Source organism: Pituophis catenifer, unplaced genomic scaffold (assembly GCF_029215685.1).
Source record: "Pituophis catenifer annectens isolate HBS135680 unplaced genomic scaffold, rPitCat1.0.hap2 SCAF_2, whole genome shotgun sequence".
NCBI lineage: Eukaryota > Metazoa > Chordata > Lepidosauria > Squamata > Colubridae > Pituophis > Pituophis catenifer.
In genome coordinates, this window is record NW_027256882.1 from 280,513,050 (window position 1) to 280,538,932 (window position 25,883).

Sequence of the window (25,883 nt, forward strand, 5' to 3'; positions counted from 1 at the left end):
TAGCATTTCGTTTTTAAATGTTTAACAACGTTTGTTTTTTAAAACCAAAAAAAAAAGACAGTTTCTAAAAGTTCCCTTTCTCCAAAAGAGTGTTTCTCAACTTTAGCAACTTTAAAAAGTTTGGACCAGCTGGCTGGCTGGGGAATTCTGGGAATTAAAGACCACACGGTTTAAAACTGCCACGGCTGAGAAAGACTGCTCCGCAGTCTCACCAAAATGACCTGCATTTCTAAATTCACAAATCTCATGCCCACAACCAAGATGGCAACCTTGCTTCCTTTCCAGAACCTTAAAAAAGTCCTTGCTGAAGTTGACTTCCGCCTGAAAACGAGGAGGCCTTCCGCTCTCCAATTTCCCCACTTCTTTACAGCGGCTCACCATAGAGAGAGAGGCAACACGCTTAGACCGGCGCCTCTCTGCGCCCAATCGCCTCCGTTCTTTTTTTTTTTTTTTTCCTTCACGCTTACCGGAAGTTGGCTCTGCCCAACCTTTCTCCCCCTTCACCACTCTATCCCTCGAGCCTGAATGACTCGCTCAGGGAAAGGTTCATTGAGGAAGGAGCGGGAAAAAGGGCTGAGCTGCCCGCGCCTGCGCAAAAGATGCTGTGGTGCATGCTGGGCGGGCGTCTTCTTCTTCCTCCTCCTCCTCCTCCTCCTTCCCGCCGTGACTGTGCAGATACCGGGCGACGAATTGCCGCTTCTTCCGGCGCTTTCCTGCCGTTTAGCCCCCCCGACGCCCCGTGAGTCGCTGCCGGGATGGTCGGGGTGAAGGTGATCGCTAACGACGCCGACTTCCAGAGCGAACTGAGCGCCGCCGGCTGCCGGCTGGCGGTGGCCAAGTTCACCATGAGAGGGTGAGCCGCCCTTTCGGGTTCCCCGCGTGGGTTTTCCTCCCTGTAGGGAGCAGACGCGCGTCAAAGGGTTCACACGAGCGGCCTTGCAAGCGTCGCGGGTCGCATTAGAAGGAGGTGGCTTTTTGGGGGTGGGTGGCATGGGGGTGTTGAGGCGGTGTCTTATGGGTTGTGGAATCCCCTTTCCTCTCTGGGGGAGCGAGGAACCATCGATGAATAGCCGGAGTATCATTTTTTGGTGGGGACCATTCGCCCCAAAATGTGTAACTCTAGTGTGAATATGTTAAAGTCAAAATTGAATCAGAATCGAAATAGATTCTGGAAGGGACCTTGGAGCTCTTCTGTGTTGTTAATAATAATAATAATAGTAATAATAACAACAGTAACAGTTGGAAGGGACCTTGGAGGTCATCTAGTCCAACCCCCTCCTCACGCAGGAGACCTGTACTAGGGATTCGAACCGCCTGCCTTTCTGATCGACAAGCTCAGCATCTTGGCCACTGAGCCACCTAGCCAGGAATGTTGTTTCTCTGTGTCATATAATATATGCGGGTATATACATGATTTCGTATTTTATTTATTTGTCTTGTCATGTTTATGTAGTGTATATCGGAGGTGGTGACCCTTTAAGAGCTGTATGCAACGAAATTTCATTTTTAATGTATGCTAATTAGTCTACATTCAAAGTGACAATAAAGTTTTCTTTATTGTCCAAACCTCCCCTCCCCTCCCAAGCAGGAAGACCCTATACAATTTGAGACAACAATTCAATTCAATTCAAACCTTTATTGTCAGTGCACAACATATATACAATGAGATTGGTTGAGCTCCTTCAGTGCACCCCCCCAACACAATACAACTCACAAGGAAGACAGAAAATCCCTAACCCAATAGATCATATTAACAAACACCCAGTCCTATTGCACCAGTGTGAACATGTTACACTTTGCGCCGGCCCTGCAAGTCCATCATACTACGTAGTTATATGTTATTTCGCATTCGGGAGTCTGACAGCCCATGAATAAAAACTGTTCTTCAGCCTGTTTGTGCAGCTGGCTATACTTCTGTATCATCTTCCCAATGGTAAGAGGGTAAAGAAGTGCTGACCAGGATGTGAGTCGTCCCTGAGGATTTCCCTCACTCTTCTAAGTCTCTTCTTAAATTGATTAGCATCCAAACCGAGACTGCAGTCGTAATAGCCAGTGTGTGGCAAAGGTCAATAATATCAGATATGCAAAACTTCGAAAGAGTGTAAAATGAAAATGGGTGAGGTGGACATACACACCTCTGCAACTTCTTGGAAAGCAAGGCTTAAGCCGGTGTTTCTCAAACTTGGCACCTTGAAGATATATGGACTTCACTTCCCAGAATTCTCCAGCCAGCTACATCTTCAAATTGTCAGGGTTGAGAAACATTGGCTTAAGCTTTCCTCCTGACCAAGAACGACATCCCCTCCTTTTCTGTTTTGCTTTCTAGAGATAGAAATGGTTTTTGTTTGCTCCATCTTTGGAGCTCTGAATGAAAGAAGGAGATAATAATAGCTAGTACTCCCCATTCTGAGGGAAAGGGTCTCCTGTCAGCCATATACCCACTAATCAATATCCTTGAAGGAGGCCGTATCTCAATGCAGGAAAACAATCAAGGAGATGGGGGAAGAACCCAAAATGGGCTTTCATGTGTGGAAGAATAGAGCATGGAGGCTTTCAGCCTTTCCACAGTATAGCAGTGTTGAAAACTTCCCTTCTCAGCAGGCTAGGCTTCAAGTGACAGCAACTTTTTAGCAGATGCAAAGAACGCTCTCCCCAAATCTTGGGGAATATGAGGACAAGGAGATAAAGTCAGGTCAACTAGCTAGACAATAGCAGCCAGTTATGAATTGGTCACTACCAAAGCAAGTAGGTAACTTGGCAGAAAAGATTCCAAGAGAGAGAGACCAGAAAGAGCCTTGATAGTACAAGGGTTTAGTGCACCCTGTTATTAACACAGCTGCCTGCAATTTCTGCTGGTTCGAATCTCTCCAAGGCTCAAGGTTGACTCAGCCTTCCATCCTTTCTAAGGTAGGTGAAATGAGGACCCAGTTTGTGGGGGCAATAAGCTGACTTTGTATAAAATATACAAAAGAATGAAGGCTATTGCTTAAAGCATTGTAAGCCGCCCTGAGTCTCCGGAGAAGGGCGGCATATAAATCAAATTAAAAAAAAAAAAAAGAAGAAAGGGCGCTCTGACAGCCTCAGGAAAAGTAAACTAAATCTCCTTTTTCCCCCACCAAGAGAATGATGGTAGAGGAACCAAAGACTGCTGAATATGGAGCTGTGTTAGAGAAAAACAGCTGCTAGAAATGTCCTAGATTGGTGTGAGCTGACATAGTGGCCCAAGCCTGGATCGATTTGACTGGTCCTGATTTCTATGCAGGGCATAAGATTTCCATTATGCTTTTCCCAGAGCTAAATGATAATATGGCAAGAGGAGACCAAAACTCTTCATAAGAGAATTTGCCAATCACTTCCAAAAGCTCATCCAGGGGCTCTGACTGACTTCCATTATCTACCTATTTAGAGGCAGGAACCAAAGGAGTGGAAAAAAGACAGCAGGTTTCTTTGGAGGAACCAAAGGGGAGTGAAAAAACACTGCAATTTCATTTTTATTTTCAGTCCTGCAATGGAGAAGGTTCTCTCTTTCTATGATCTGTCCACAGGCTAGGAATGCTTGGAAAATATTTTCCAGCTATCCTCCTCTTCTGATAAGAGACTAATTTTTTTAAGAGAGGTAATCAGACTTACCTATAGCACCCAGGAAGAAGGAAAGAAGGCATTGGGAAAACAGTGACTCATCTTTTAATAACAAAGGGAAGCATACATTGGGGCTCCCAAGCTCAATAGCTGAAACACCCTGCCAGTAACCAGACAGAGGAGGCAAGACCTGAAGTAAATTTCCTTCAGAATGACCTCTATCAGACCTGCAGTGGTAGACATTTTGCCACACTGGAAAATAGGCAGGTGGGATGTGTTGAAGCTCAGGATGGTTGCCCAGCACCTCAGTGCTGATCATGTGACTGCATGGGCAATTGCAATAACTCAGGATCAACTACCTCTAATGACCATTTGTTCAGCATTGTCATAAATTTGAACAGTCACTGAACAAATGGTCATTAAACGAGGACTATTTGTATAGTCATATATTGTTCTATTGCCACATTAGCTTACTAATTGAAAGTTGGTTGTTTCTGAATGATGAAAGAGGAGCTAATAATAACATTTAGCTAAGATCAGTACATAAAATTGAATGGAACAGAATTTCTCCTTGGGAAGAAATCTTAAGCGGTGCCTTCTAGCGTTTGAAAGCATTTAAAATGCACTTAAATGCTAGAAGAGCATTTAAGTACCAAATCCATCTTCTGATGACTAGAAATATAAATCTCTTCCCAACGGTGATTTTTCTGATGGGAAGGTGAAGCATTCAAACAAGAGTTTTATAAAATAGCACAATTAGTGAGATTACATCATTCCACTTGGAATGTAGATGTTATTCTTAATGACATGCCTGTTCATAACCAGCTGCCATTTTGTTTTTATATAACATCCCGGAGTGGAAGACTTCCAAGAGATTCCATATTTCGCTCTGCAGTTTATGGGCACTGAGAAGTTGTGGACATACAGATTGAATTTAATATAGAAAGAAAAGGGGGAAAGTCACCACTACTTTACAATTCTGGAAAGAGACATTAGCCTAAATGTTACCAATGAACACATCTGGGCCATGCCCCTTTTTTTCTGGTGTTATTGGGCATTGCCGGGGTTTTCTCACAAACTTGGTGAACCACCAATGAATGCTTTGGCCGCAATTCAATTGAACTTAGAGATAACTTAATATCTTATATTTCCAGCATCACTGATTAATAACAATCTCTGCTGTCATCGTTTAAAAGTGTAGTGTTGATTGCTGGATGAAAGCATTTTGGAAGAGATTCGGATACTTTCGTGTTGGAGGAAATTGTGCTGATGGATTTTGGCCACAGCATCTCAGTAAATTTCTGTTATGGATGGTGGATTCTTTGAAAAACAGTTGCTGAAAATAAGCAGCGGGTAAGAGGCTAGTAACATTATTGCAATTTTTTTTTGTGTGGCCTGCCTAAGAAACCTGATAGCTCCTTCTTTAAATTTCATGGATGACAGCAAGATATAGATAGCACAAGTTAAAATGCAATTGGCTGCTGTTGGATACAGAATCATAGACTAGGGCTGGGATGGCAAACATGGCACACATGCCACAGGGGGCATGCAGAGCCCTCTCTGCGGGCACGCCAGCCATCGCCCTAGCTGACCTCCACCGTGCATGTGTGCGGGCCTCCCGCCAGCCAGCTAGTCTTTAGGTCTCTTGCGCATGTGGGGGATGCGTGTCGTGCATGCGTGGGGGGCGCTTGCATTGCATTTTGGGGGTTTGCATGTGTGCCCCACCCCCACCCCGTTTTGGGCCTGGAAGGTCTCCTGCACCAACCTGGAAGCCAAAATGGGGCACCACGCGAAGCCCCTCTCGCCCCATTTGGGCCTGGAAAGCCTCTTGCACCAGCCTGGAAGTCAAAACGGGGCGCACGGGAGCATGTGCGCATGCACAGGGGTGGCAGGACACATGCACCGGCAAAGTGCGCACGGATGGGGCGCTCACATTGCATTTTGGGTGTTCGGGTGCGTGCGCTTGTATTCGAGCGTGCGAGCGTGCTTTGGGCAGTCGGCACCCAAACGGTTAATCATCACTGAGATAGAGAATCAAAGTAAACAAATGAGCCAAAACACCATGCTATACTCATTTATTTATTTATTGAGAAAAGTGACCACCACTCTTTAAGTAGGGATGCTGTGACAGTCATAAGTATGAAAACCAGACATAAGTCACTTTTTTCAATGCCATTGTAACTTTGAACAGTGGCTAAAATGGAGCCTTGGTGGCACAGCGGACTAAAGTGCTGTTAAAGTAGCACTTAGCTGCCAGCTGCCTGCAATTACTGCGAGTACAAATCTCACCAGGCTCAAGGTTGACTCAGCCTTCCATCCTTCCGAGGTAGGTAAAATGAGGACCCGGATTGTGGGGGCAATAAACTGACTGTAAAAAAAAGAACACCGCTTGGGGGGGCCAAAAGCCCTACTAAGCAGTTATATACAAAAGTATGAAGACTATTGCTTAACACATTGTAAGCCGCCCTGAGTCTCTGGAGAAGAGCAGCATATAAATCGAACCAATAAATAAATAAATATATATAAATAAATAAATAAATAAATAAATAAATAAATAAATAAATAAATAAATAAATAAATAAATAAATAAATAAATAATAGCTGTAAATCGAGGACTATCTGTATTCAGGGCCGGATTTAGATGAGAAGAGGCCCTAGGCTATTCCACTTATGAGGCCCTTTCACCTATAGTGAAAGTGTAATTTTAATTTTGCTAACAATTTGAATGTAGGCCCCTCTTGATCTTGAGGCCCTAGGCTGAAGCCTAGTTAGCCTATAGGAAAATCCGGCCCTATCTGTATTCTTTATTCATTTAAGTATTTGTTATAGCCTTTGAACTATTCTGTTACAGACCAGACTGAGCAATTGCAGTAGGAGAAGATAATTGTTGTATCTGAAGGGTTGACTTTTCTTGTGGTCTGTTAAAGAGTAGAGACTAGACTTGTCAAACTTGCTGTTCTGCATTATTTGGAGTGAGAAACTGCTCCCTGTTCTACAATGGAACCGTATTTAAAACTAATCTTTGTTTTTGTGTTTTGGTGCCGTTGTGCACTGTACAGATTCTATTAATTTAAAATCTTGCTTCATTTTTTCCTTCAGTTGTTCAAATACAAGTAGTCCTCGTCTTACGACCATCATTGAGCCCAAAATTTCTCTTTAAGTGAGACATTGGTTAAGTGATTTTTGCCCCATCTTACGACCTTTCTTGCCTCATTTGTTAAGTGAATCCCTGCAGTTGTTAGCCAGTTATTAAATGAATCTGGCTTCCTTATTGACTTTGCTTGTAAGAAGGTCACAAAAGAGGATCACGTGACCTTGGGACATAGCAATGGTCATAAGTATAAACCAGTTGCCAAACATCTGAATTTTGGTCAAATGATCTTGGAGATGCTGGAAAGGTCGTAGCTATGAAAAATGGTCATAATCCTAATTAGTAGGATTCACTGGGCTGGGAGTTTTCTTTTTGTCTTACACTGTGAGTTGTGTTGAGGGTGTGTGCACGAAGGGAGGCTCAGCCAATCTTGTACACATCTGGTACTCTGACAATAAATGTTCGAATTTGAATTGAATTCAGTTTTTTTCAGTGCCGTTGTAACTTTGAACAATCACTAAATGAACTGTTGTAAGTCGAGGACTATCTGTGCTTACAGTAAATTACTAAATACATTATCATTATTGAGCTAGGCGTACAATTTAGCGTTGTTTCCTTTTTAAATGACTAGTTCTTAACTGAAATTTGCCATCTTATTTTTCACTGCCAGTTTCATTCTGATAAAAATAAGTAAATAGCTATAAATATACAGATGGTCCTCTACTTACGACAACAATTGCACACATCATTTCTTTTGTATGCATGGCAGATGTTAAGTGTCTTTTGCCCCATTTTACAAACCTTTTTTTGCCACAGTTGTGAAGTAAATTACTGCAGTTGTTAAGTGTTGTAACCTTCCCAGTTGGCTTCTCCCGTTGATTTTGCTTATCGGAAGCCGGCTGGGAAGGTTACATGATCCCAGGACAGTCATGAGTACATGCCAGTTGCCAAGCACCTAGATTTTGATCATGGGGATGCTGCAACGGTCATAAGTATGAAAACCAATCATAAGTCCCTTTTTTTTCAGTGCTGTTATAACTTTGAATTGTCACTAAATAAATGGCTGTAAGTCAAGGACTACCTTCATTGCAATTTATTGTCGTAATTTGCTTTTGTGCATTTGTTTTATGAAAGTCATAGAATGAGGTCAAAAGAGCGGTGCAGCGGCCTAGAGGTGGAGCTCTCGCCTCACTATCAGGAGGCTGTGAGTTCGATCCTAGGTAGCGGCAGATATTTCTCTCTCTGGGCACAATGAGACTATATCTGCTGAATGTAGCTCCGCATTGGCGTCAGGAAGGGCATCCGGCCAGTAAACAATCTGCTCCATTTAGTTGCCCCGACTCCACCCCAATGTAAGGGATTATGGGACCATTAACAGACCAAAAAAAAAAAAAATAGAATGAAGTCAAAAATTCTCGTTCTGCCAACAAGTTGTGAGATATTTATGGACGTGGGGTATCCTTTTCTAGATCAATTGTATTTGCATGGTTTTTTAGCAGAGGCCTTTAGTTGCCTATTCTCTCAGTGTGCTTGGTTGAAATGACCTTTAAACCAGGGTGGATAAATCAATGATTTTTTAAAAAAATAAAAAAAAATCAGATTTTTTTTATTTAAATCGGATTTTTTTGATTTTTATCGAATTTATTTTAATAAAAAACTTTTGGGGTAAAAATCTATCGTAAGATAGTTTTCTATTTAAGATACATAAATAATTTAGTTTATTCAGCATGAAATGGAGCTTAGTTATGTAGCAGGAGGCTGTATATTCTGCAACACTGGGACTATCGGTGAGTCAACAGTGGGTCAAAGGAGTAGCAGAGATGACAGTTGCTCTTTAAAAATTATGATTTAAATCGAGTTGATTTAAATCAAGCCTTTTTACTAGTGATTTAAATCATGATTTAAATTGTGATTTAAATCAAATCCACCCTGCTTTAAACATTGCCTGAGATATATTTCTGAAAATTGAGAGAGTATTTATGGGATTATAGTGAAACAGAATTTAATTCAGAATCGGGCTGAATCTTACCCAAAAAAAGATATAAGTGTTTAAAGTGTTAGGGGCATTTGACACTGGAGCGCACCTATAAAATGATGGCAAATAATATTGTCTGGATACAATAAATAATGTAGTCTGAATTCTTGGGTGATAGAGAGTGAAGTATAGATAGTTTGTGTGGGAGAAAGAGAATGAAGATGACTCCTCCCTGTTGGTTCCCAGAGTATATGTTTATGGTGCAAATTCTTTTTGGAAATCTCTAGCAAAATGAAGGGTTTAGCACAGGATTGCACTGCCTAGCTCAGGAATTCTGGGAGTTAATCTCCACAGGTTGTAAAGGAGGCATCAACTGCAGGATGGATTTGATCTAAATCACTAGTAAAAAGGCTTGATTTAAATCAACTCGATTTAAATCATAATTTTTAAAGAGCAACTGTCATCTCTGTCCTGCAGCGGCTCCTCCTCTGACCCACTGTTGACTCACCAACAGCCTCAATATTGCAAAATATATAGCCTCATGCTACATAACTAAGCTCCATTTCATGCCGAATAAACTAAATGATTAATGTATCTTAAATAGAAAACTATCTTTAGATAGATTTTTACTCCAAAATTATTTTATTAAAATAAATTTGATAAAAATCAAAAAATCCAATTTAATTTTTTTTTTAAATCTGATTTTTTTTATCCACCCTTATCAACTGTAATAAAATGGTAGTCAGAGAAGGTAGGAAACTGTTGGTATATTCTATTTTTCTTCAACTGAGGTTGGTGATGCCTCTATATTTTTTTTCAGCTTTATATACATTGTGGAGGACAGGGCAGAGAAGAAATGCTTTTTCCAGTACCAATCTTCATCTTCATTTATTCTTTGTTCCAGTTTGTATTATTAACTGAATCTCTAGGGTGACTGTAGCTACCCAAATGACAAATAGTATTGTTCATTTGTGTGTTTTCCTTTTTTTTTTTTCCCCCTTGGCAGATGTGGTCCTTGTTTGAGGGTAGCTCCTGCTTTCAATGCTCTGAGCAATAAATATCCCCAAGCAACATTTTTGGAAGTTGATGTACATCAGTGCCAGGTATGTAGTGTTATGTATGTATATTTGGCTGATTATGAACGAACGACTGTCACAGATTTAGAAATGGCAAATAAATTTCATTTAGGAACCCACTTACTTCAATAAACGTAATTACCATAATGGAAGACTATAGATTTGTATATCAGGAAGTCAATCATGGCTTATTATTGATAGAACTCTTAAAAATATATTAACTATCCAACCATCCATTTATTCTTCGGTACTAATAAATTGTCTAAGTCATCTTTGCTGCCACAATAAGCTTGCAAGCTTATTGTGCTCTTTTTCTACTTTTACTGTACATTGAGTATCAGTCTAAGGAAGAATTTGAATTTTTTTTTTTTTTAGCTACTTCATTAACTGTGGTGTGGAATCTCTTAGTTATGTTTAAATAGGCCAACTTGACAAAACCTAGTTAAGAGTAATCCGTTAATCACATTTAAGAAGCACAATAGTTTGCAGTCAGAAATCAATGTATCCAGTCTTTTAACTTCTGTAGTAGAGTACTGTGCCCAAATAATGGAATTATTTTCCAGAAAGAAGCAATTTCCTAATATGGATACTGCAACCACAAAATTTTGCTGGTGATCCTAAACCACCCCATCTTTCTGGGAACCATCAATAGATGCTGGTAGTATGTGCACAGGACAAGTTAGGCAAGTCTGTCCATGTGGAGAAGGTGATTCTGTTAAGTTCCTGTTAGGAGCCCTGGTGGCTCAACAGTTAAAATGCAGCATTGCAGGCTAACTCTGCCCGCTGCAAGGAGTTCGATCCTGACTTAGGTTGACACAGCCCTTCCATCCTTCCTAGGTTGCTAATTGATGGTTGCAATATGCTGGCATTTGTAAACTGCTCAGAATGTTGTAAAGCAATATGGGGCGGTATATAAATCTAAGGACTATTGCTAAGTTCCTCAGTTGGGCTTTATCGATAACAGTCAGCACTTCAAACTGTATCTGGAAACATGGAAAGTAATTGGTAACCAGTGCAGCAACTGTGAGTTAAGTGCTATAAGAAGCCACTTTGGTCTAGTACTTAAGCACCAGGCTAGAAACCAGGAGACTTGAGTTCTAGTCCCACCGTAGGTATGAAAGTTGGCTGGGTAACCTTGGGCTAGTCTCTCTCTCTCTCTCTCTCTCTCTCAGCTTGTTTTGTGGGGAAAATAGGAAGAAGGAAGAATATTAGATATCTTTGCCATCTTGATAACTTATAAAAAAATAAATACACTTTGAATTGCTAATGTGCCAACCAGTTTATTTTATACCAATTACCGTTTCCAAGCACTCTTCAAAGTTGGTCCTTGTAGAGCACATTGCACTGATCCAAGAGAGTAATAAGTGTGCAAATGAGTGTGGCAAGGGCCTCCCGCTGCAGGTAGGGTCACAATTGGTACACCAGCTGCAGCTGAGCCAAGCTGCCCCCCCTCCCCCAGCCTCCAGCTGCCTTTTAAAATGTTTCTATGCCATGCTAATTACTGGTTTTTTTCAATGTTAGGGTACAGCTGCTACTAACAATATATCAGCAACTCCGACATTTCTTTTCTTCCGGAACAAAGTGCGAATTGATCAGTATCAAGGTGCGGATGCAGCGGGATTAGAAGATAAAATCAAACAGCACCTAGAAAACGATCCTGGAATCAATGAGGATGCCGATATTCCAAAGGGATACGTATGTGGATCTTATTTGAACATTATTGTAATCGGCTAATATGGTGCACTGCGAAACAAGAATGTTTTTTCGGGGTGCAACGTTTGTATAGAAACAAGAGCTGTTTTCCCAGGTTCAGAGATTTCTGAGGTTTTTCTCTCCATTGCTAGAAACAATTTCAGAATATTAGAACATTTTCAAAGCGGTCCCCAATCTCAGTCACAAATACAGTTTGTGTGTGTCTATATCAGGGGTGTCAAACTGGCGGCCCAAGGGCCGGATGCATCATGCACAGGCCATGCCCACCCCAGCTCCATGAAGGGGAAAAACATCACGATACATCACGTGACAGCAACATGATGCCGCAAGTTTGACATCCGTGGTCTATATCTATCTATCTGTCTGTCTGTCTGTCTGTCTGTCTACCTACCTACCTACCTACCTACCTACCTACCTACCTACCTACCTATCATATCTCATCCATCCATCTATCCCTCTATCTAAAGGCCTGATCTGTATGCCATTCCTTGTTATTTCTTTCTTTGAGGGTTTTTCTGTAAAAGGAAAGAGCCATTATAGCTTGGCAGAAACGTTAGTGCAGATACAATCCTGATCAGGGAGAGGGGCAGCATCTCTACCGTGCTTGAAGAAATCCTTACTCCATTGTAATTCTTACCCATCAGTCCCATGGATCCAGAAATGAAGAATTTATACAGGATTTTTATATTTTGTTTTGTCAAACTCCATCTTTAGACTTGGCTCCAGGGCTGAGAGGTAATTGCTCTCAGCAAACACTTACCATGTTTTCCTTATTCAAGTCTTACCTCTGGGTGCCTGAATGTTGCAAATCACGATCTTGTTTGACAGCAAGAATGACACACGTGTGTAAATGAGAACCTTAATGTGACAAAACACTCAACTAGAGCTGTCACTTTCATTGCAATTTCTAAGCAGCATTTGATATTCTGCTCAGTCTTTGCCTCTCAATCCAAATACTAATAGAGTTACTGATTGGGCAGGAGGTCACTAGGTGGGCTCTTTGGAATTGCAGTGCCTTGTGAGTTTGTTTTTCCGTATTAGCAAATGCAATCCGTTACACTTTGCTGAAGGCTGGTATTTGCAGAAACCTAGAATTACATTAAATGCAAAAACAAAAACAAAAAACCTTGCATCACTTTTGAGATGTTAAGTACTTGAAATTCACAGCTAAATGGAGACAAATCCTGTAATGTAAATATATCCCAGATTACCTTTCCAAATGAATCTTTCTTATGTAAATAACCCCCATGGATATAGGCCACTTGAATTTGCACCAGTTCAATTTGCAAATCTTGCCCATACCACACCAGACTTCCTTGCATCTAGTGTGAATGGAAATTTATTTATTTATTTATTTATTTGATTTGATTTGATTTGATTTGATTTGATTTGTATGCCACCCTATCTCCATAGGACTCAAGGCGGCTCACAACAATTAAAATCAAACCAGATAAAACATGTTAAAATACATATTAAACACATATTAAACATATTAAAATAATCCAAACCCCATCAGTCCAGGCTGGGCAATTTGAACAGCCATGTTTTTAATTCGCGGCGGAAAGTGCGAAGGTCAGGGGCCAACCGGAGCCCCAGGGGGAGTTGATTCCAAAGGGTGGGAGCACCCACAGAGAAAGCTCTACTTCTGGGGGCCACCAGCCGACATTGTCTAGCCAACGGCACCCTGACTAGGCCCTCCCTGTGAGAACGCACCGGGCGATGGGGAGCTTTGCTGGTTGCAGATGGTCCGACAAATATCCTGGGCCTAAGCCATGAAGGGCTTTATAGGTAATCACCAGCACCTTGAATCTCACCCGGAGGGCAACCGGCAACCAATGCAAATAAGCAGGGGTAAAATGTTCCTGGTTCGGACCGGATCGCCCGATCCAGTAGCGATGGCGGCAGGTGTTTCAGAGAACCGGTAGCAAAAATCCCTGCGCCCACCCCACCCCATGCCCAGCTGAGCAGCATGATCATCAGAGGCTTTTTTTTTTTTTTTACTTTTAAAAGCATTTTTTCTACAACCTCTTCCGACGAAGAAATGCTTTTTTAAAAAAAAAAAATAGCCTCTGATAATCGTGTGGCTCAGCTGGGATTGTCAGAGGCTTTTCAAAGCATTTTTCTCTGCAACCTCTTAGCTGAAGAGGTGGTAAAAAAAAATGCTTTGAAAAGTCTCTGACGATCCCAGCTGAGTTGCCTGATCGGCAGAGGCTTTTCAAAGCATTAGGAAAAAATGCTTTGAAAAGTTAAAAAAAAAAAAAAAGTTGGCCATGCCCACCCAATCACATTACCACCACCCCACTAAGCCACGCCCACAGAACCGGTAGTAACAAATTTTACATTTCACCCCTGGAAATAAATCATGCTAATAGTTTACAGAATGTACTGTTTAGCAGCTTTGACTTTGACACCAGGCAACTACTTCCACCTGTTAACAAGATATCTGTAGTTGGTTTTAAAACTGCCTGCCACAAATGGACAGCTCCAGAATAGCAGAAGTTTGTATGTTCAGCTAAATAAATAGGGTTCCCCTCTGTTGCCCCTTATTTTGCATTTGGCAAAAATTCAAATTTATTTACAATTTTATTAACCTGTTATTGTTTTAAGAACATCTAGGTCTCTTTTTCTCAACCTTCGCCCCTTGAAGATGTGTGGACTTCAACTCCCAGAATATGCTGGCTAGGGAATTCTGGGAGTTGAAGTCCACACATCTTCAAGAGGCTACAGTTGAGAAACACTGCTCTAGGTAGTACCTTACGCAGAACAGCCAAGTAATGAAAGCTGCTATCTTTTCCTTCCAGATGGACTTGATGCCATTTGTTAATAAAGCTGGATGTGAGTGTCTTAATGAAAGTGATGAACACGGATTTGATAATTGTTTACGTAAAGACTCTACCTTCTTGGAATCAGACTGTGATGAGCAGGTATTACAACTTTCAAAAATTTGTCTGGACAATAATTGTTTATTTTTCTATAGACCAAGTGTTTTCGTCTGTGTATTTATTCAAATCACCTGCTCTCATTTGGATATAGCTACAAGGGAACAAGTAACCCAAAATTTGTCCATACATTTGGACCTTCTGTTCTAATCTTTTTTTTTTCCTCTTTCCCCCCACAGCTGCTTATAACAGTAGCTTTTAATCAACCAGTCAAGCTTTATTCTATGAAATGTCAAGGGCCTGATAATGGTAAGTAAAAAAAAAAAAACCAGATTATTCCTCAAAGAGAAGTTCCATTGGTACTGTTTTTAATTCCATGTTGATTTTAATAATACAAAGATAAGTACAGTTTTCTACAGTTTTCTGCTTTTTGTTCTCTGTTCTCCACATTGCAGGACAAAGTTAGAACAAATTAATTGAAAATACAATCAATGCATGCAGAACTTGGCAAAACAAACTATCCAGCCCTGTTTAAAACAATCGCATTCTAAAGTCACATAGATAAATTTGTCTTGTAATGGAACCATGTTGTTTTTCATGTTACTTTGCCTTTGAGTACACAACATACATAATGTAATAATACGTAATTATTCTCATTAAATAATTGAACCATAAGCGTAGTCATGTAAATAAAACCAGATTTTGCCTTGATAGTGGCATTTGCCTTTCATGTTTAGGTTGAGCTTAATGGTTTGTCAGTAGAGTCTAGGTTTCTGAAAAGAATTGATCATGTTTTTATTATAGGTCAAGGTCCGAAATATGTAAAAATATTTATCAATCTTCCTCGATCAATGGATTTTGAAGAGGCAGAAAGAAGTGAACCCACTCAGGCTTTGGAACTAACACCAGATGATATTAAAGAAGACAGCATAATTCAGCTTCGCTATGTAAAATTTCAGAACGTTAACAGTGTAACTGTGAGTACAAAGTCTTGACTCCCTTCCCAGTAATGCAACTGTGCCAACTTGAACAAAACTGTAGTTTGAAACATGTACCGGCATCCTAGAATTCACGTTCAAAATTAGCTGCAAGCAAACTTGAGTCTCACCAATTATATTCCGTGGACTTAAAATTGAGTTTATTTTATTATCCCATGGTTTTAACTTGTTTTTTTTTTTTTAATGTGGATCTTTCATGGATTGTTGACACTTTTACATATAATAATTCAGTGCTTGTCTCTTCCCTTTTAGTTATTTGTCCAGTCTAATCAAGGTGATGAAGAAACAACAAGAATTGCATATTTTACATTTATTGGAACACCAGTTCAAGCAACAAACATGAATGATTTCAAGCGGGTAAGTTCAAACTTGGCTTCAAAACAAGAAACAATTATATTTTGAATATGGTGTGAATCTTATACATATATTCAAAAATAACTGGCAATGTTTTCAAAAAGAATAAGTTGAATTTGTTTCTTTGGAGCCTTTATTCTGTAAAGAGCCAAAGACTGCATGGTTGCTCTAAAAAACATATAAGAACTGCTTAAGCCAGAGATTTCCATGAGTGGCTACTTACCCCTAAAAGGCCAGAGTGAATTTGAGGAAAGAATGTAAGAAGCCAGGAAAACCATTGAAGAAATAATATAATATCAGCATATTCTTTATTCACAATGATTCTTTGCTCCTGCTTAACCACTCTTAATTTCTCAGCCTTCAATGCATACTTTTTAAATTCTCTCTTCAGAAGAGAAAGAAATTTTAAATTCTTTTACTTCAAAAGTAAAAAATTACTTCTGTAAAATGAATAAAATGAACCTGATCTTTTTGGGACAACAAAACTGGCGTTGATACTGGATTCTTAGTTGTACAGTGAAGCCACCATTTGTTTGTTTATTTAAACAATTTGTTAAGACCTCCCCTTTTCCGAAAGTGACTTTGGGCCAAATACAGAGGTCAAAACCACAAAAATAATAATAACGAAAACTAAATACCCAAGATTCTAAACGCAATCCAACTCCTGGATAACCATATTAACCAGCAGAACTCACCTAACCGCATGGCCCAAGTTTTAGAAGGAATCAGCAAAATCATCATCTAGCAATAAGCCTGCTTTTTTTAAAATAATAATAATTCTGGATTAACACAGTACAGAAGAAATTGGTGTTTGTTGATTATGTAATTAAAGTGCCTTAAACAATAAGTTTCTGAAATTGAAAGCAGAAAACGGGAGTAGTCAATCATTCTTTTGGGAATCCTGATTTAAGGAATGCATTTAAACCTTACAAATATGCATGGTGTGTGATGATGTTATTCTGAAATGTTTGAGGTTTATATAAACATTGTTTCTTATTGCAAAGGTTAAGTTTGATTGTACATGTTTATCTACAAATGTTAGAGGAGTTATGACAATGATTTTTCTCTTGAAATGTTTCCTTCTCCAGTCAATACTTTTTAGCCTCCCCCTTTTTTTAAAAAAAAAACCAGGTAACTCTCTTTGATCATCATTTAACGACCCCATAATCCCTTGCGGAGAGGAGTCTGGGCAACTATGGAGCTAGCAGGGTGTTTACTGCCCAGATGCCCTTCCTGTCAACAATGAAGAGCTTTGTTCAGCAGATATATATTCTCATTGTGCCGAGAGAGAGAGAGAGAGAAGTATCTGCCTCTACCTAGGATCGAACTCACAGCCTCCTGATTGTGAGATGAGAGCTCTACCTTTAGGCCACCGCACCACTCCAGGAAGCTCTCTTTGATCCACATTAGAAAGGTAGAGAGACTAGAAGTGATAAGATGCTTCCTTTGTCGAAAGTTCTTTGCTTAGAATTGCTTTTCTTGGTGAATAACAGCAACCGCAGTTGACTCTGCTACCTGGAGTGATCATTACATAGCCTGTAGGCCTATCCTTAGCAGAGGCAGCTCTGGAGCTGAAGCTTTAGGGCTATTGCTTTGAAAAAGAAAGGTAAAAGTAGCTGAGAATTCTACCAAATCCCCTTTAATGATGTGAAGGAGGGTATAATTAAAGATGCCTCTTAATTTGTGGTACATAATAAACAGCAGGAAAGACGCTTGGAAACAAAGAGTAATTGAGAAATTCCTGGGGCTAAACTGGATCCTCAGCTTAGCTTTGTCCTCCTTTAATTCTGAGGTATAGAATACCAAGTAGAGCTTACATGAATGCAAGATGAGGATTGCATTCATAGTTGCAGTTCAAAATATCTTGGCTACATGGCAACATGCCATTCATTTATTTTGATCTGTTAGTTCCAGTCTTCTATGAGATCTCAGGATGAGAGGCCTTAGAAAATACACTATCACTGAGTCATTAATTCTGGGGTTGTAGGAAGGAGATTCCTAGATTTTAGAAGGGGAGAAAAAGTGTCCACCTTTCATTTCCCTTTTGCTTTTTCGATCCCTCTTAGTAAATTCTTCATCTACTCCTTTTCAGGACTATTAACTTGCCAGAATAACTTCACTTATTAAACTCTAAGAATGAGCAAAACTCCACAATCTGGAAATGTACCACTCAGGGGGATTTGAGAATCTTCCATTTCCCTTTGGACCAGGGCAAACTACCTCAGGGACAATGGGGAGAGGGATTTCCTTGAAATAAATATTCTGAAATGTTTTAAAGGTATTCTAACCCTGAAACAATTTCGTTTTGTCCAGAACGTTATGTGTATAACATCTCACACTGCACCTCCAGAACTGCATGTTTCAGAGATGGGTTTGGCAAGGTCCAAGAGGGAAACAGAACATTCTGGAGTATTTTGAAATACAGTAATTGATTCTGTGATCAACTAATTTGTACATTTCTACTATCTGTAATACTTATTATGCTTCTAGGGGCTTCCTGTCTTAATCTGAAATGCTAGCTTTAAACCCCAAGTTATCATATAATAAAATTCTGCATGGAAAATATAACTGTGGCTTTTTGAGGTGATTATATTAATTCAGCAGTTTCTGGATCTACTTTTAAATACCCCTTTTCTTACTGGAATATGTGACTTGAAAAGCTGATAGGAAAAAGTTGTCTGTGTATCACAGTCAACTTTTCCTGAGAATCCAAATATATGGAGATTCTTCTTACTCTTTGCTGGGTTACTAGTTGATGAAAAGTTAATCCAAAATCTCTCCAGTAAATTGGGCCTCATTTTAAAGACTTGCAGCATGAATGGGTCCATATCCAAGGAAGATTTCCACCATTCTCTCTAATCCTGGGCATTGGTGGATCAGTTACTACAATCTATAGTACTTGTTGTGAATGTAATGGAAAAGACCAAAGTGCTCTGGAAACATTTGGCAGACAAATCAGATATCAATATCTTGAGATTTAACTCGCTCCTCATCTCTTGCATCCAGAGTTAGGAATTGTGGTTCACTGCGTGTTTATTTTTACTCATTGTATGCAAGTTTAAATTTGGGCGGGGAGGGGGGCAGAGAGATTTTCTCACTTATGCTAAGTAAGATATGGCATGCCCTGCCTCCCTTTTGGCTACTTTCTTTTAGCTTTGGCTTTTTAAATTAATAAGTATTTAAAAATTAAAATGAATTACCGTATTTTTAGGAGTATAAGATGCACCTTTTCCCCCCAAAAAAGAGAGAGAAAATCTGGGTGCGTCTTATATTCCGAATGTAGCTCTGCCCAGTCTCACAAACGGAAATTTCAGAGGCTGAAAGAAGCTTCAGAAAAAAAGCCTCTGAAAGGCTTTTATCTTAAATAAGATGGCAAGCAACAAAAGAAGAATCAGTAAAGTTTCCAACCAAAGTATGTTAATAAATCTGGAGAATGACACAATAACCAACAGATCTGAAGAGGTTAATCTACATACTAATACCAAAGAAAGGAGATTGAACAGAGTACAGATAGTCCTTCATAAAAAAAGCCTCTGAAAAGAAAAAAGTCTTTTTTTCTGAAGCTCTTTTTCGGAGGCTTTCAGAGGCAGGAAAAAAAAAGTATTTTCTGAAACAGAGTTTCAGAAGTTTCAGAGGCAGGAAAAAAAGCAAGGCACAGAGCTCACAACCAATGAACCTGTTGCTAAAATTCACCTCTGGGAACAGCTGATTGGGGGTATTCTGGGAGACCCATCCATCCACCAATCAGTTTTTTTCTTATTTTCCTTCCCAAAAACTAAGGTGCATCTTATACTCCAGTGCGTCTTATACTTCGAAAAATACAGTAGTTAAATAAATATTAATACTGTTTTAATTTTTAAATTAATTAAATTTAATCATGGATTGAATAATTAAGATATTAAAATAATTTAATTAATAATCTCCATACGAGAAAGGATTATCCTGCCTCTCTGGGGTGAAAGGTGTTTGAGGGGGCTAATGCATGTGAAATTCATGTAGCTCTCCTTGGCATGGCATTCCCATTTTCCCCTGTTCATTGGCTACTTATTTTCTCTGCTTCATTGTTAACACTCTATTTTATTATTTTTCAGCATTTCCCTGGCCCAAAGAAATAAAAATGCAGAAGATTTTTGTTCTTAAATGAGCTTTCTTTCCACCACCCCTTTCTGCCTGCTCCCTCTGCTCCTCATTTGCACAGTTCCACTGTTTTTGGTACCATCAATTCCTGCTCACCATCTTCTGGGACAGCTTTCCTTCCTCATTCTTTCCTCATGGACTTGTCTTTGTTTTTACCATGCGGTTTTTAAATTCTTCTTTTAATGAGCTGTTTTGGTTTTGAAATGCCTTCCTCTTCTTTTAAATGCTTCAACATTTCACCACATTGGCCTTTTTTTGTGCCAGTCCTCACAGGAAGTTGAAGGGTGCAACCATGTTCTCTCTGAATGATCTCTAGCTAATCCTTTCCTGACAGGATTTCTAAGTTCTTACAGAGCCCCTCAGGGCAGGGATCTTTCAATGGGTTAAACTGATATAATAGCATTTTGCTGGTCCAGAACATATATCAAGCTGCCTTAAATTGAGCTAGATTATCCAGTTTTGTTAGATCTGGCTGGCCAATTCTCTGAGCTACTTTGGAGAACGAGACACTGAAATTGAGAGTGTCTTGGGCTGTGGCTTTGAGTTATGGGCCCTTCAAGGCGTTGTCTGTAATTGAGACCCTGTAACTCCAACTGTAATTTTCTCTGACAATCAATTTACTTTTATCCGTATTGTTACTTTCTGTGGAAAAATATTTCTTATGGTGTTTTAACTTACAATACAGCATGATGGTTCTTTCAGAAGGTAGGAAGCCACCAGATATGTTTTCCATCGGATATGCCATCAGATATGTTTTCTATTTTCATATATGATTGGGACCATACCTATCAAATTGCAGTCTGATGGCCTTGCCAGCTAGATATTCTGAGAATTGTAATCCTAAAATGTCTGGAAATTTGGGAGAGCTTTCCATCTTGGTAGATAGATTCAAACAAGATAATTAATTTTTTAAAAAAATGTACTTCAGCTAATGCTGCCTAAATAAGGAACCTTCTTTCTTCCTTCCCCAGCATAATGAATATCACTTGGGTGTTTCCACTCACGTCAATATTCATTATTCATTTAGAAATCCAGCCTGCTCTGTGGTGCTTTTAATCACAATGTACCATCACTGAATGGAGTCTGTCAAAAAAAAAGCTGCAACTTGGGCAGCAGGTTGAGAGCAAGTTTCAATTCCTAAAAACGATCAGATTAGGAATTTCCCACCCAGAACTTTAAACGTGGGGTTTTTTTTGAATGATTAATTCATACATGTTGCATGGGATGTGCCCAATTCATAAACAAAATGTGCCCAAATAATGAGGCATTAGAAATAAAAAATAACACACTGTTATTTTTCCTTTATCATTATAGGTAAGAGATATTGTCGTTAAGAATTCTTCAGATAGACCTAACTGTGTTGATAAACATCAATGCTGAAATGTTTAATTTTTCAGATAATACACATGGGCCACCTGAGCATTTCCCCTTCTGAATGGTATAGATTATTTTTATGTGGGGGAGGGGTGATTGATGCACCTCTGCTAACATCATAATTGTCTAATTTGTGGTTGTAACTGTCTAATCTAAACCAGACTACCGTGCTTTAATCAAAGCCAAGGAATAAATGTTTGTTTCACATTTCTGTCTAGTTTAATTTGGCTTTTCATATAACATGCTTAATTAAATCTTAACTTGTTTATTGTTTTCCTTCTGTACTGTTACATGACATTTTAATTCTTTGTTAGCCTGAGTATTTTTGAGCACCAATGTCTGCATGCCATTATATCTATTCTAAAGATTAGCCTTTTCTTTTCTTTTTTTAATGGCTTATATAGTGAATGATGATTGATTATTTTTATGTATGCTGGTTCCAATTAGCAGATATCTCGCTTCAGCACTTACCAGTTATTATTTTGAGAATTCAGTATTGTGTTATACAAAGTTGAGGTGTTTGAAACTGCCTCATTAAATCGAGTGTTTGTCTAGGGCAGGGGAGTCAAACTCAAGGCCCAGGGGCAAGATCCGGCCTGCGAGGTGCTTATATCTGGCCCACGGGGCCGCCCTGGAAACAGTGAAGGACCGACCAGCGTTGCCTCTGCCAGTGAAAATGGAGCTCGGCAGAGGATTGCAGGAGACTGTCACAGCCGAAAAACAGACCTCGTGGGGGCCACTTATGGCTCTCCTGAGCTCCTTTTTTGCTGTCAGAGGGTTGCAGGAGGCCATCACAGCTGAAAACGGAGCTCGGGAGCCTGTTTTCTCTGGCAGAGCACTCAGGTCACTATAGGTGCCCCCGACACAACATCAAGCTGGCTATGCCCATCCTGGACCCCCGAGGTCAAACACAACCCTGATGTGGCCCTCAATGAAATGGAGTTTGACACCCCTTGTCTAGGGAGATTATTGCTGTACATTAATGTTTGGAGCGCACTGTATCAATTTCTGTTCTCCCAGTGAACATGATGGAAAGTAGACAGAATAGTAGACCAGGAGAAGACCAATACAGTTCCTCAGTGTCATCTCCAATGACCACATAAGGACAAATGGCAGAACAAGAGAAACCTGAATGGGATTCAGTTATCTTCCCCACTTCTACATCCCACATCCATGAAAGTGTATTTAAGAGTTTATGTGCCAAGAATAACAGCAAATGCTCTTTGCTTCTATTCTTTCATCGTGATATTGAATCCTTCCCTCGTTTTGCCTGTGACCTTAGCCACCAGCCTGCTAAATTGCAGATGTGCCTAGTGTTGAAGGAATCAAGGTTTGGTGTAGCTCAGTGATGATGAACCTTTTAGTTTCGGTGTGTCAAAGATTTGGAAAATGCCTCAATTAACTCTGCTAGTGTGTCACACGCACCCCTCAGAAAAAAAGTGAAAAAGTTATCTCTCCCCCTTCCCCCATCTAGGCCACATTGGCAGGGGTGCCGAGGCTGAAGTACAGGTAGTCCTCAACTTACAACCATTTAGTGTAGTTGTCGTTTAGCGACTGTTCAAAGTTACCACAGCATTGAAAAAAACAATCTTATGACTGGTTTTTACACATTGCAGCATCCCTATGGTCACGTGATCAAAATTCAGACACTTGGCAACTGGCATGTACTTACGCCAGTTGCACTGTCCCAGGATGCACTATCCCGCATGATCACCATTTGTGTCCTTCCCAGAAAGCTTCTGACAAGCCAAGTCAATGGGGGAAGCCAAATTGGCTTAACAACCGCATGATTCACTTCAGTGACTCGCTTAATAACTCTGGAAAAGTTGTAAAATGGGGCAAATCTCATTTAACTGCCTTGCTTTGCTATGCAAACATTCAGTTGAATTATGGTCATAAGTCGAGGACTACGTGTAGAGGCCCTAGAAGTATTGCTGCTACTCAAAATGGGGAGGGTAAGTCTTGGGGAATGGCCTAGCACTCCCTAGGGTTTGCCACACACTTTAGGTGGGCAATGTTCTCTTTCTGTTGAAGGCCTCAGTGGCCTACCTGAGGCTGCTCCCGATTGCACCAGGCCTCCATTCTTGAAACAGTTTCAGGGGAATGCTCTTTTGTGGCCTGACAAGCTTCTGAAAACTGATAAAGGAGAGTATTTGTAGCTCAAGGTTGATCTGAGAGGTCCTTGGTGCTCTCTGAGCTTGGTTTTGTTCTTGCCGACGTTTCATGACCTAAGCTTGGTAACATCATCAGTGCTGCTGATGTTACCTAGTTTGGGTAATGAAATGTTTCCAGGAAAACAACCAAGCTCGGAGACCACCAAGGACCCCTCTGAAAACACCCAGTAGTAGTAGTAGTAGTAGTAGTAGTAGTAGTTGTTGTAGTTGTTGTTGTTGTAGTAGTAGTTGTTGTTGTTGTTGTTGTTGTTCTTCTTCTTCTTCTTATTATTATTATTATTATTATTATTATTATTATTATTATTATTTATTGAATTTATATACCGCCCTACTCCCGAAGGACTCAGGGCGGTGAACAGCCAAAAGATAAAATTCATATAATACAAATGTTAAAAAACCATTAAAATACAATTAAATAATTTGGCCCAGAACACAAAATTTAAAAACAGTTTTAAAAAGAGGTTAAGCCAGGCCGGCCTGCTGGAATAGGAATGTTTTGAGGGCGCGGCGGAAAGCGCGCAGATCAGTGATCCTCCGGGGGGAGCTCGTTCCAGATGGCAGGTGCTCCCACAGAGAAGGGTCTCCCCCTGGGGGCCGCCAGTCGACACTGTTTGACCGACGGCACCCTAAGAAGCCCCTCTCTATGGGAGCGTACTGGTCGGTGAGAGGCTACTGGTGGCAGAAGGCGGTCTCATAGATACCCCGGTTGTAGGTCATGGAACGCTCTGAAGGTGGTAACTAAAACCTTGAAGCGTACTCGGAAGATCACCGGGAGCCAGTGCAGCTCGTGCAGGAGGGGGGGTCACATGGGAACGCCACGTCGTTCTCAGATAGTTTTTGGAGACTTTTGAGGCCATGTGAGAGCACACTCCATTTTAATGCACAAATCAAGAACGAGGTTGCTCTCAAGAATAGTTCTTAGATATTGATGAATGCCAGTGTGTCACCGAAAGCTTTACGATGTCACTGACGTAGATACATTACAAACTAACATTTTATTGAATGCACACTGACCTACCAAAGTTTTAAGATACCTCTGTCCTCGTGAGCATATCGTAGAAGTTGCAGATCCCCACTGTAGAATTTAACCTTAATACAAAACATTGTGGAGCCATTGGAGAAAAATAGTTACTCTGTGTTACAAGTTTCTGTGCTGTTTCATAGTAATAAATTAGGTGATGCACATTGAGCTGTATCTCATACCAAGCTCAGGAAGACAATGTTTTGATCTGATTGTCATCCCTGTCATCATTTGAATAGAGCCGTGCTTTCTTAGCTAAAAATTAAAAAGTTCTTCCATTTAATTCTCGCTCTCATCTCTTATTAATATGCCTGTTGGAAAGAAATTGCAGTTCCTTCTCGGGTAGTCTCTTTTGAATGAGAGGATCTATTTTATCCGCCTTTTCTTCAAGAGGTAACTTTCTCTTTTCTCTTTCATAGGTTGTAGGAAAAAAAGGAGAAAGCCACTAAGATGCAACCAAGATGCTGGAAGGGCCTTATCACACACTCAGCGTGGGATTTCACATTAGCTTCAGCTCATGGAAGGTCACTCAGCCATAACCAGAGACTGTCAGTCTGTTCCATTTTACTGCCATTACAAATAAATCAGTGGATTTTGTTAATATGAGATTTCACTAAACGTGTTTTCTGTTGTAATCTTGGAGCAAAAAAAAAAAAATTGTAAATAAAATCCATTAATTTTGTCAAAACTGCAGAGTGGAAGAATTGCTATGTCACTTCAGTGATGAAAACCGGAATCGTACCTCATATAAGCTGTGTGTGTGTGAATGTTTGATAATATACCATATTTTCCACTCCATAAGATGCACTTTTTTGTCTCCCAAAAGTGGATGGAAATGTCTGTGCGTCTTATGGAGCAAATATTGCTGAAGCGCCACCCACCCGCCAGCCCCCACCCACCAGTTGTTTTTGGCCTCCATGTGTCTATTTTCGCCCTCTGCATGACCCGTTTTCGGCCTCTGCTCATCCCATTTTTGGCCTCTGCTCATCCTGTTTTCGGCCTCCATGTGTCCCGCTTTCAGCCTCTGCGCCCCATTTTCGGCCTTCACGCACATCCAGTTTTCTGCCTCCGTGCGTCCTGTTTTCAGCTTCTGTGTGCCTCGTTTTTGGCCTCCGCGCATCCCACTTTTGGCCTCCGAAAATGGAACGCATGGAGGCCAAAAAGCAGGAGTGCATCCTAAACTAAACTAAGTACAATATGATCCAAAGGTGTACTGCTGCTTAAAAGAAAAACTAAATACATTTTTTATTTTTGCTTTATTCATTCTAAATCAGAATGAAGAGAGGGTTATTATCCAGTTGTGAACAGTAATGTTATCTATGTCGAGCTATATTTGAGGACACTATCATGTCAACTAAACGAGGATGATGGTAGGGTCTGAATAACAAGCTTCTGTGAAGAACAATTCAAAAGATCTAGGTTTATTTCAGGTGGACCATAAGGAAGGCTGAGCGTCAAAGAATTGAGACCTTTGAACTATGGTGCTGGAGAAGACTCCGAGTCCCTTGGACT

General features: G+C 40.2%; 1 protein-coding gene across 2 annotated transcripts; it reads left to right on the forward strand.

Moving 5' to 3' along the window:
* The first annotated feature begins 544 nt into the window (after positions 1–544).
* TXNL1 (thioredoxin like 1) lies at positions 545–25,064 on the forward strand. Of its 2 annotated transcripts, XM_070935977.1 has the most exons (9): positions 545–853; positions 9,652–9,748; positions 11,243–11,416; positions 14,236–14,358; positions 14,553–14,622; positions 15,118–15,290; positions 15,564–15,668; positions 21,200–21,240; positions 24,791–25,064. In XM_070935977.1, exons 1-9 carry the CDS (start codon positions 756–758, stop codon positions 24,795–24,797), a joined length of 888 nt encoding a protein of 295 aa, XP_070792078.1. In that variant the 5' UTR covers positions 545–755; the 3' UTR covers positions 24,798–25,064. The 2 variants fall into 2 exon arrangements, with proteins under 2 accessions (XP_070792078.1, XP_070792080.1); XM_070935979.1 differs by lacking the exon at positions 21,200–21,240 and having other exon boundaries at positions 550–853.
* The last annotated feature ends 819 nt before the right edge of the window (positions 25,065–25,883 follow it).

Coding starts and splice junctions, on each gene's coding strand:
- TXNL1 (XM_070935977.1), top strand. CDS start 756: ATGGTCGGGGTGAAGGTGATCGCTAACGACGCCGACTTCCAGAGCGAA. Junction 9,749..11,242: donor TTGATGTACATCAGTGCCAG/GTATGTAGTGTT, acceptor TTTCAATGTTAG/GGTACAGCTGCTACTAACAA. Junction 14,623..15,117: donor ATGTCAAGGGCCTGATAATG/GTAAGTAAAAAA, acceptor TTTTTATTATAG/GTCAAGGTCCGAAATATGTA.